Source organism: Lissotriton helveticus, chromosome 2_1, assembly GCF_964261635.1.
Source record: "Lissotriton helveticus chromosome 2_1, aLisHel1.1, whole genome shotgun sequence".
Taxonomy (NCBI): Eukaryota; Metazoa; Chordata; class Amphibia; order Caudata; family Salamandridae; genus Lissotriton; species Lissotriton helveticus.
In genome coordinates, this window is record NC_136059.1 from 17,239,169 (window position 1) to 17,249,521 (window position 10,353).

The 10,353-nt window shown below is 45.8% G+C and overlaps 1 protein-coding gene across 1 annotated transcript in view; it reads left to right on the forward strand.

Annotated features, from left to right (window-relative positions):
* Positions 1–9,540, forward strand: part of LOC144819169 (vomeronasal type-2 receptor 26-like) — a 28,544-nt gene extending 19,004 nt beyond the window's left edge. Inside the window, exon 4 of the mRNA XM_078677143.1 lies at positions 8,657–9,540. Within this exon, the coding sequence (XP_078533269.1) occupies positions 8,657–9,540 (884 nt within the window). The remainder of the gene's footprint in view (positions 1–8,656) is intronic.
* Positions 9,541–10,353: the final 813 nt, after the last annotated feature.

The window sequence follows — 10,353 nt, forward strand, 5'->3', positions numbered from 1 at the left end:
CTTTGCTTCGTAATTTTAAGTTCTTTTACAAATTGTAATACTGTGATTTTACTTGTGCACCGACCTCCTGGCACTCACCTAAGCCACCATCAAGCAGCTGCCTGAGCGCTGCTCCTTCCAAAAACGCTCGTTTTTGGCGCCATTACCGTGCTGAGGGAAGCCACGAGACACGCCCCCCTCGGTCGGCCACGCCCCCCACAGGTACAAATAGTGCGCGCTGACCACTAGCGCGGCACTATCTTACTGAGACTACTCCTGAGGCGGAAAGCCGGGAGCTTTGCTTCGTAATTTTAAGTTCTTTTAAAAATTGTAATACTGTGATTTTACTTGTGCACTGTCCTCCTGGCACTCACCTAAACCACCATCAAGCAGCTGCCTGAGCGCTGCTCCTTCCAAAAACGCTCGTTTTTGGCGCCATTACCGTGCTGAGGGAAGCCACGAGACACGCCCCCCTCGGTCGGCCACGCCCCCCACAGGTACAAATAGTGCGCGCTGACCACTAGCGCGGCACTATCTTACTGAGACTACTCCTGAGGCGGAAAGCCGGGAGCTTTGCTTCGTAATTTTAAGTTCTTTTACAAATTGTAATACTGTGATTTTACTTGTGCACTGACCTCCTGGCACTCACCTAAACCACCATCAAGCAGCTGCCTGAGCGCTGCTCCTTCCAAAAACGCTCGTTTTTGGCGCCATTACCGTGCTGAGGGAAGCCACGAGACACGCCCCCCTCGGTCGGCCACGCCCCCCACAGGTACAAATAGTGCGCGCTGACCACTAGCGCGGCACTATCTTACTGAGACTACTCCTGAGGCGGAAAGCCGGGAGCTTTGCTTCGTAATTTTAAGTTCTTTTAAAAATTGTAATACTGTGATTTTACTTGTGCACTGACCTCCTGGCACTCACCTAAACCAAAATCAAGCAGCTGCCTGAGCGCTGCTCCTTCCAAAAACGCTCGTTTTTGGCGCCATTACCGTGCTGAGGGAAGCTACGAGACACGCCCCCCTCGGTCGGCCACGCCCCCCACAGGTACAAATAGTGCGCGCTGACCACTAGCGCGGCACTATCTTACTGAGACTACTCCTGAGGCGGAAAGCCGGGAGCTTTGCTTCGTAATTTTAAGTTCTTTTAAAAATTGTAATACTGTGATTTTACTTGTGCACTGACCTCCTGGCACTCACCTAAACCACCATCAAGCAGCTGCCTGAGCGCTGCTCCTTCCAAAAACGTTCGTTTTTGGCGCCATTACCGTGCTGAGGGAAGCCACGAGACACGCCCCCCTCGGTCGGCCACGCCCGACACTTACGCCCAGGACTTCCTCTATATAATATGAGTCCTTTCCGGAAGCGCAGCGGACGAGCGCAGCGGGCGCGACGATGGCGCGCCGAAGGCGCGCTTAAGGCAAGCTCGTCTGCGCTCGTCCGCGATCTGGACGCGAGTAACGCGGTCCACTCTGATCATTCACTCATAAATCCTAGTGCCCACCCCCCGCTGTATACTCGTGAGACATTGCTTAGTCTGAGAGAGTTTGCGCACGAAGGCCACCTTATCTTTACTGACAATGCCTACCCTTTGCATGATTTCACCAGTGGGGGCTTGTTCCTTGGAGGCCTTCTTAACATTAGATCCCTGCCTAAGCATGCGAACGAAATACAATTACTTATTGATAACCATCATTTGGATGTTCTCTTTCTTACTGAGACATGGACTCACGTCGACTGTGACGTCGAATTAGACTGGGCCTGCCCCCAGGACTATAAAATCCTGCATCTTCCTAGACCCAAAGGCCGAGGTGGCGGAGTTGGCATTATTCACAGAGCATCTTGGCGGATCAACATCCTAGACTTAGATCCGGTCGCTGAGATCGAGCTCTTTGGCCTCTCTATTGACTGTCTCACTGGAGCCACGTTCACGGCCATTATTTGTTATCGCCCTCCAGGGTTCTTTAGCTCTCAACAACAGCAATCACTACTCACCACCTTTACAAATATGGCGATCTCCCACAGTAAGTTGATCATCTTAGGGGATTTCAATCTCTGGCCAAACGGTAGTCTTGATACCGGACTGCACATCCTCCTGCTTTCTTGTGAAAGCGTAGGACTCCATCAACTGGTCAAAGAACCCACCCATAAAGCAGGTCACATACTTGACCTCATTTTCTCCACCCCCCTATTAGTACACCTGAATGAGATTCTGCCTATGGCCTGGACGGACCACGCCCTCCTCAAATTCTTAGTCACCACTAAAGGGACTAAACCGCTGGCACACAGCACCTTCTCTGAATTTTGGTACAGAGATTGGAAAGCTTTGGAAAGGCTGAGCACCACCGATGCGGTGTTCCAGGTGCAAGACAGCTTTTCTTCCGCCAATTCGGTAGAAGGCAATTATGAGGCCTTCTGTACAAAAATTTCTTCCACGACGGATTCCTATGCTCCCTTAAAAAGATGCAAACCTAAGGGCAGACCTTCTGCCCCTTGGTTTGATGATTCTCTGAAAACTCTCAAAACTGCCTGTAAAAAGGCCGAGAGGAAATGGAGGCAAGGCTATACCGATATAAACAAATCCCTTTGGAAAACGAAACTTCAGGAATACAAATCCCAAATTGCTAAAAGTAAGTCTATTTACTTCTGCTCTACCATAACTAATGCTGCTATTAGCTCAAAGAGCATTTTTCAGATTCTCAATAACCTCCTTCACCCTGACTGCGCAAAAAAAACAACCCTTCCGACACAAGCACTCTGTAATAATCTCGCACAGTTTTTTCATGATAAAATTGAGACCATTATCCATAGTCTCAACACCTCCCCCTCACTGGATAGCCCCAATTCCCCCGGGACTCCCCTCCCTAACTCCGAGTTTACAAACCTTGAGAATTTGGTACATCTGAGGGATTTTCCCTCTATCCCAGAAATTGACTTTATGAGACTGACACAGGGGATCACGTCGGGCTCCCCTCTCGATCCTCTGCCTCCAAAAATATGGAAACTGTTTGGACCAGTACTCTTTGATACCCTTCGGAAGATCTGTAATCAATCCTTGCATTGCGGATTCGTTCCGACGCTCTTGAAGCAGGCTCTCATCACCCCGCTGCTGAAGAAACCCTCTCTGAACCCCGAATGCCTATCAAATTACCGGCCTATCTCCCTTTTGCCTTTCCCAGCAAAGATTGCCGAACGCTGGGTGAGCTCCTGTCTCTCCACACATCTGGAGCAGAATCACATGCTGGACGACATTCAATTTGGTTTTCGCCCACAGCATGGGACTGAAACAGCTGTCCTAACGGCCATGGAAGATCTTCGTATGCGTGCAGACAGGGGCCAAGCAGTAGCTCTGATCTTGCTGGACCTGTCTGCCGCATTCGACACGGTCAACCACGTGATTCTGATGAAAAGACTAAGGGAGTCTGGGGTTGATGGTACTGCCCTGCTTTGGTTCCAGTCTTATCTTAGAGATAGGAAGCAGGCTGTGTCCCTTCCCCCTTTCCAATCTGCCTTCTCCTCTGTGCTCCATGGGGTGCCCCAAGGCTCGTCCATCAGCCCCATTCTTTTTAATGTTTACCTAAAACCTCTGGTCACATTAATAAAATCCCATGGGCTAAAAACAATAAATTACGCAGACGATACACAGCTCATTTTCTCTTGGGATGGGGCAGAATCGATTCCTCTAGAATCATTTCATGACTGCCTAAGAGACACCGCTAGATGGCTGCATAACAACTCCCTACAGTTTAACTCTGCCAAAACAGAGATGTTGTTTTGCGCAGGAAGTAAGATTCCCCGCCCGCTCCCAATCGATTTATGGCCCCCAGAGGCTCCAGAAAAACCACAGCCGGTGACTACTGTCCGCAACCTGGGAGTTATGAGAAACAACAAACTTAGCATGGTGACACAGGTAGCGAGAACAGTGTCTACCTGCTCGGGCCTTCTTCGCTCACTTCGTAAGATTATGCCACTCCTTCCGGTTCAAGCTCGAGCGTTGGTAGTCAGGTGTACTATTCTTAGTCGCCTTGACTACTGTAACGCTCTGCTACTTGAGTCCCCAGCTGTGCTTTTAGACCGACTCCAAAGGGTCCAGACGGCCGCCGCCAAATTAGCTCTTGGCTGGACAAGGAGATCCTCGGCCACTGCGGCCTTGGCTGAACTGCACTGGCTCCCTCTGAAGCAACGAGTGGCGTTCAAAGCACTTTGTCTTGTGTTCAAAGCTTTACACGGAGCCGGACCCATACCCTTGCAAGCAATGTTCACTTGGTACACTCCTACTAGAGCCCTCCGTTCAGCCTCAGCCTACCTTGTTTCAGTCCCAAGATTCAACAAGGTCAGGACTGGGGGAAGATCCTTTGGAGTTGCAGCGGCAAAACTATGGAATAGTTTGCCCCCAGATATTCGTCAAATACCGCTACTCCTTCCATTCAGAAAACGCATTAAGACCTGGCTCTTCCCCTAAACCTTATCTTATTTTTTTTACTTTACCCCCTCTCCTCAATTTTCGTTTAAACCATCTATTCAGTCCACTCGTTCTCATCTCCCTACCTTTCCCCCTCTACGGAGTTACTCTCTGTTTAGCGCCAGGATGCCTGCAAGGCGACAGCCGCGCTCTATAAATGTTTTAAATAAATAAATAAATAAATAAATAATTTAGCATACAAGTAAAATCCCCCATCAGAATGAGTTCTCCCTCCAAAGAAAGTAATTCTACATTCAACCAATCAAAAATGCGTGGTTCCTCCGTATTCGGCCCATAAATGGCACAAAAAACAAAGTTACAATTTTCTAACCTCATTTGCGCAATTGCCCATCGACCCCCATTATCTGCAGCAGTTTTAATCACTTCCCTGCGCAATTGTCGCTTCTTCAAAATTGCCACTCCATGAATAGAAGCATTTAAAGTAGTACATACCACCCTTTCGTACCCCAATTGGCCCAAAAGTTTCTTATCCTTAAAACATATATGCATTTCTGTTAACATAACCAAATATGGATCATACATTTTCAATTCCTCATAGACCAAGCTTCTTTTGTTTTTATTATTCAAGCCTGACACATTCCAGGCTAGGCATCTAAAATGCCACATTTTGAATAAATATTAAATCAATACGATCTGTCCCTTTCCTTGATTTCGTGCTAATTTCTGGTCTGAAAACTGCCAGTTACTCTCAGTTAGACTTGTCGTGTCCTTTTCTGTTTTTTTCCCCTCCACATCACCCCCCCTCCCTCTACCGCCCCCTCCCCTACCCTCCACCCCCTATACCATGTGGGAAAACCCCCCTCACGCACCTGCTGCCACTGGATGGGCAGCCACCTGTAGGTGCAGCTGTCTAAAGAACCCTCACCCTCAAATGTATAAATCTTAGACCCCCCAAGAACAGTATCAATTAGTCAGCACCTTGTCGACCACCATTATATTTCTGAAAGTTTATTCGTCCTAACACCTTTATACAGTAGTAATTTTTGCTAACACCGCCTCAGCTTCCTTGCCCTGATTGAGGTAATACGTATGACCTGCTTTGATGACTTTTAGGCAGGCCGGTTCCAGGAGAAAAACCTGTGCACCTGCCGACTTAAAGGAATCAATTAGTAGTCGTATATTCCAACGCCTCTCCATTGTGCTCTTACATAAATCTGACCTGACAAAAAAGGTTACATCTTCTGTCACTATTGGGGAGTTAGATCTTACTTTCAAAGAGACAGCCTGCCTAAGTATGAAATTCCCAAAAAAATCAGGAAAGGACGGGGGAATTTGCTTCCTTTGTTTCTATTTACTAAAGGCAGTCTATGAACTCTCTGCAGTTTAGAGTCCCAGTCCCAGTCCGCCAAATCGGGAAAGGCACGTTGAAAGAGTTTGACGATGTAGGCGCGAGGGTCTGAGCCTTCTGAACCCTCTGGAATCCCAAAGAGTCTGAGGTTCTGCCTTCGCTGTCTGTTCTCCATATCCTCGATTTTATATTGCAAAGCCCGGATCTCTTCGTCATGGCGGGCAGACTTTAGCTCTGTACCTGCAGACTGTTCTTCACCCAGTACAACCCTCTGCTGTAATTCTTCTACCTCTTGGGTAATGCCACTCATTTTGCTATTAACCTCAAGTAGACAATTTTGCATCTTGGTATTATCTTCTTTTAATTGCAAAAAGTGTTGTTGAGCTTCGTGCCGCTGTTCGGTCAGTGTGTGCAGAATTAGAGCTAGAGAAGGGTTCTCAGACTGTAGGCCAGGCGGAATATCCATACAGGATAGTGTCTCAGAAGATGATTTTGAAGAGATATGCGTGCCCATACAATAATTCCTGTTCACCTCAGCCGTAGAAGCTATTGTAAGAGGGGTTGTGCTAACAATGTGAGTAGGAGCCGTGCTATTAGCCCCCTCTCTTCCCTCCATTACTGCCTGCGGGTGTCTCCCCTCTACTATGGTAGAATCCAAATTTCTATCCGTAACAGACCGATTGAGGTATTTAGGAGAGATCGAATTGCTACTCACGTCTTGAGAGGGAAGGAGCAGCTCTGTCGGACTAGTTCCTGATAGCCGTAATGCCATGGTTTTGACCCGCCCCCTTGGCCTGGATCCATTTTCGCAGTGGACTCTCATCCAAGATAGGTTTGCCTCTAGTGTTCGAAGATGATGTAACTGTAGAAAGAGTGGAGGCGTTAATAGTCTTCTTGTTCTTAACCTTACTTTTGGCCTTACCCCTTCCTTTTTTCCGAGCAAGCTGCTTCACTGCGTCCAGGGGAGAATCTACCCCCCCCCGTCTTCCTCCTCATCGGCCAGTTCCTCGTACTCATCATTAGAGGCATCAGCTTTTTCCATGTTCCCCAAGAAAAGATCGCTGGGGTGTTTATTTAATTTGCTGCTGTTGAGGATTTTTTGCGCGGCGGTGACCTGCAACGACTTAGTCTGTTCCGAGGTACTAGGAGTTGCAGAGTTTATTGCATTATTCTGTTCAGAGCCACTTAGGTCTAGCTCCGCGTCTGCCATCTCCAATTCCAGCTCCTTCTCCTTGTCAGCTGAGACCTCTGATGCCACCACTACACGTGTATCCCCGTCTAAAGGGCCTTCAATCCTATCAGTCACCTCGGTCATATCAGCTGTATCTTTAATCAGGTCTTCTCCCACATCCTGCTGTTCACTCTCCGTAGTGTCCACATTCAATTGATCATTCAACGTGGTACCGACTTTGCTGTCTTTAGTGCCATTAGCTGCGGCAGTAACAGTAGCAGAAACCGTTTTAGACTTAATCAATGCACTTTTATCAGCTGTAGTAAACAGAGAGGGATGGATGATTTGCTGCTTACCAGATGGAAGTGCAACCTTGTCCTGTATCCCTGCAGTCTCCGAGGTTTGTGAGCTCGTTCCTGTGATCAAAGCTGGCGGACATACAGAAGCCTTCACAGAAACCTTCGCGTCCGTTGTCTTCAGATTTTCAGCCGGTGCAGTGCTCGCAGCGGTCGAAATGGTTTCCTGAATACCGCCCTCCTCCGCTACCGCTGTCGGGACACCCCTCGCAGCCCGTGGGCCTCTTGGAAGATTCTTCGGAGCCATTGTTTGCGCTATAGGAGTAAGCACCGCACCGAGCCTCCCCTGAGCACTCTCCGTGTCAGGCACTCCAATCCCCCGCCAGGTGTAGGGGCCAAGACCTTGACCCAGACCCGAAGAGCCGAGCCAAGAAAACAGCGTCCAACAAGCCCAGCGAGCCCAGCCCGCCCCACGAAAGAGAGCGTCCCGACCGGCGTGTCCGATCAGAAACAGAAACTGCATCCGCCGTTCTCGCAAAGGTAATTACCTTCATGCAAAGTTGTAAGAAAAAGTTTTGAGCAGTTTTTCTCTTTTATCATTTTGGTGTTAGGTTTAGCCAGTTGAATCAGAGGGAATCAGAGGGCACTAGGTCCGTATGATCATCAGCAAAAGCATCGAGGTGAGGGAGCTACAGACTCAGGCTGCACTGTAGTGGCGTCTTCAGTTCGCCATCTTGGATCCAAAGCATTAATACATTCCACTGAGATTCAGCATCTGTAATAACTCCTTCTAAATACAGAATTGCAAACTCAAATTGAGATCCTGTAGGATTGTAGTTTGGTGGTTCTACATGAAAAAAGCATTTTAGGTTAAAAACAGATCAGATATTTTGATTTTGCAACCTCAAAAACTCTTCGTATATCTGGCCCCAAGTTATTTACTGAACATTTATTTTAGTAGTCTCATTAAAAACAAAAAAACTATATATGGAGAATAGTATTCACTCAATAGGAAAACCTGAGAAAAATGAAATAAAAGGGGGGATCTCACTTGTGGTAACTCCACAGCATTAAATGATTTATTGTTATCGTACAGCGACGCATTGTTAAATATGTGAACATCGGATTATACCTCAAACTGAATTATCTAAGCTGAACATCATGATGTCTACATTGAGCAATGCAAAGGGAAATTGGAATAATGGATTGTGATGTGATAGTGCTTTGTTGTCCACAGCAAAATACATATATGATGCATTGATCCCATAGTATCAATATGCTTTACAGTCCGAGAGCAGCTATAGCTCTTTCTGGCCAAAACTTCTGGAACATTTCTTATCAAATATCAGGTTCAGTTTCATTGGTGCTCTGTTATGTTGATCAACTATTTGCAATATTTATATTTTTAATTTGATTTTAATCTGATGTTTTATATTTTAGACATGGACTCTTGCATAAAGTGCCCCGAAGACCAGTGGCCAATTAACAGAAAGGACGGTTGTATCCAGAAAGCCATTGTTTATCTCTCTTATGGTGATTTCCTTGGAGCAGTGTTGGCATCTGTAGCTATTGTACTATCCATGTCCACAGCTGGTGTGTTGGGAATTTTTCTCAGATATCGAGACACCCCAATAGTGAAGGCCAATAACAAGCATCTTAGCTACGCTCTCCTTGTATCTCTACTGCTTGCCTTCCTCACCTCTCTTCTATTCATTGGACGCCCTGCATTATTGACATGTTTGATCCAACAAGCTGCATTTGGGATTATTTTCACTGTTGCTGTGTCTTGTGTATTAGTAAAAACCGTCACTGTTGTGATTGCCTTCAATGCCATCAAGCCAGGTAGCAGGTTAAGCAGATGGCTGGGATCTCAGGTGTCTGCTGCTATGGTCCTCGTGGGCACACTAGGGTCAGTAGTAATTTGTCTCACTTGGCTGCTCACTTATCCTCCTCATCCAGCCACCGACACTCAGTCTGAAATTGGAAAGGTGATCCTACAGTGTGACAACGGTTCTGTCACTGCTTTCTATGGGATGCTTGCTTACATGGGTCTTCTGGCCTTTGCCAGCTTTACTGTGGCCTTCCTCGCCAGGAACCTTCCTGATAGATTCAATGAGGCCAAGCTCATCACTTTCAGCATGCTGGTGTTCTGCAGCGTCTGGGTGTCCTTCCTTCCAGCCTACCTTAGCACTAAGGGTAGATACATGGTGGCCGTGGAGATCTTTGCCATCTTGGCTTCCAGTGCTGGACTGCTCGGCTGCATATTCATTCCCAAGTTTTACATCATTCTATTCAGACCAGATATCAACAAAAGATGCATTTAAGAGCTAAAAATAACTGGTAGTCACAATACCAAATGTATAACCTGATCAACATGGAATATGGTGAAGACCATCTGCTTTTCTGTCTTCTTCCATTAGAAAATGTATTAATATTTCAAATATGATCATTCATTTATATCCCTAACATAGTAAAGTGATCAGCACATAGGCCTATTGATCAGTGACATATTATCAATCGAACAAATATCGAGAACCACAAATATGAGAAATTAAATAGCAAGAAAAAAAAATTGACATTGTAGACATTACTATAAAAATCACTAATATCAAGCACACAGATATTGTTAAAAAAATTATTGATTTCTACATATTCCGATAAAAAAATGATGCCGTTACCTTTAAATAAACTTATGTTGTGTCAAAAATATTGATTACCACAATATTGACTACAAACCCGTCATAAAAAAACAACAAAAATGAATGAAAACATCCCAACCCTATTTTTACATAAACCAATTACTTAAAAAATATATATTACATAACCCAAAATATAAACATTAACCCTATAGAAAGTGTGCACCCAAAAAATCTCAATAAATACATCCAAAACATTATTATTAACTATGAACATTAAAATACAATGAAACATTATATCAAAACAAATAAATTCATGAGTCTATGACTACTGGTGCAACATTGGGGGTAAAGGCCTCCAAACCACAGCCTTGCACTCCCAAAGAATTCCTCTGATAGAATCCATTTATTAAGAAGCAGCATAACTGAACCAAAAAACCACAACGTGTTTCAACTTCCATCTTCTTCAGGTTTTTTTGATCTTCAGTAGTTGTACTTGCC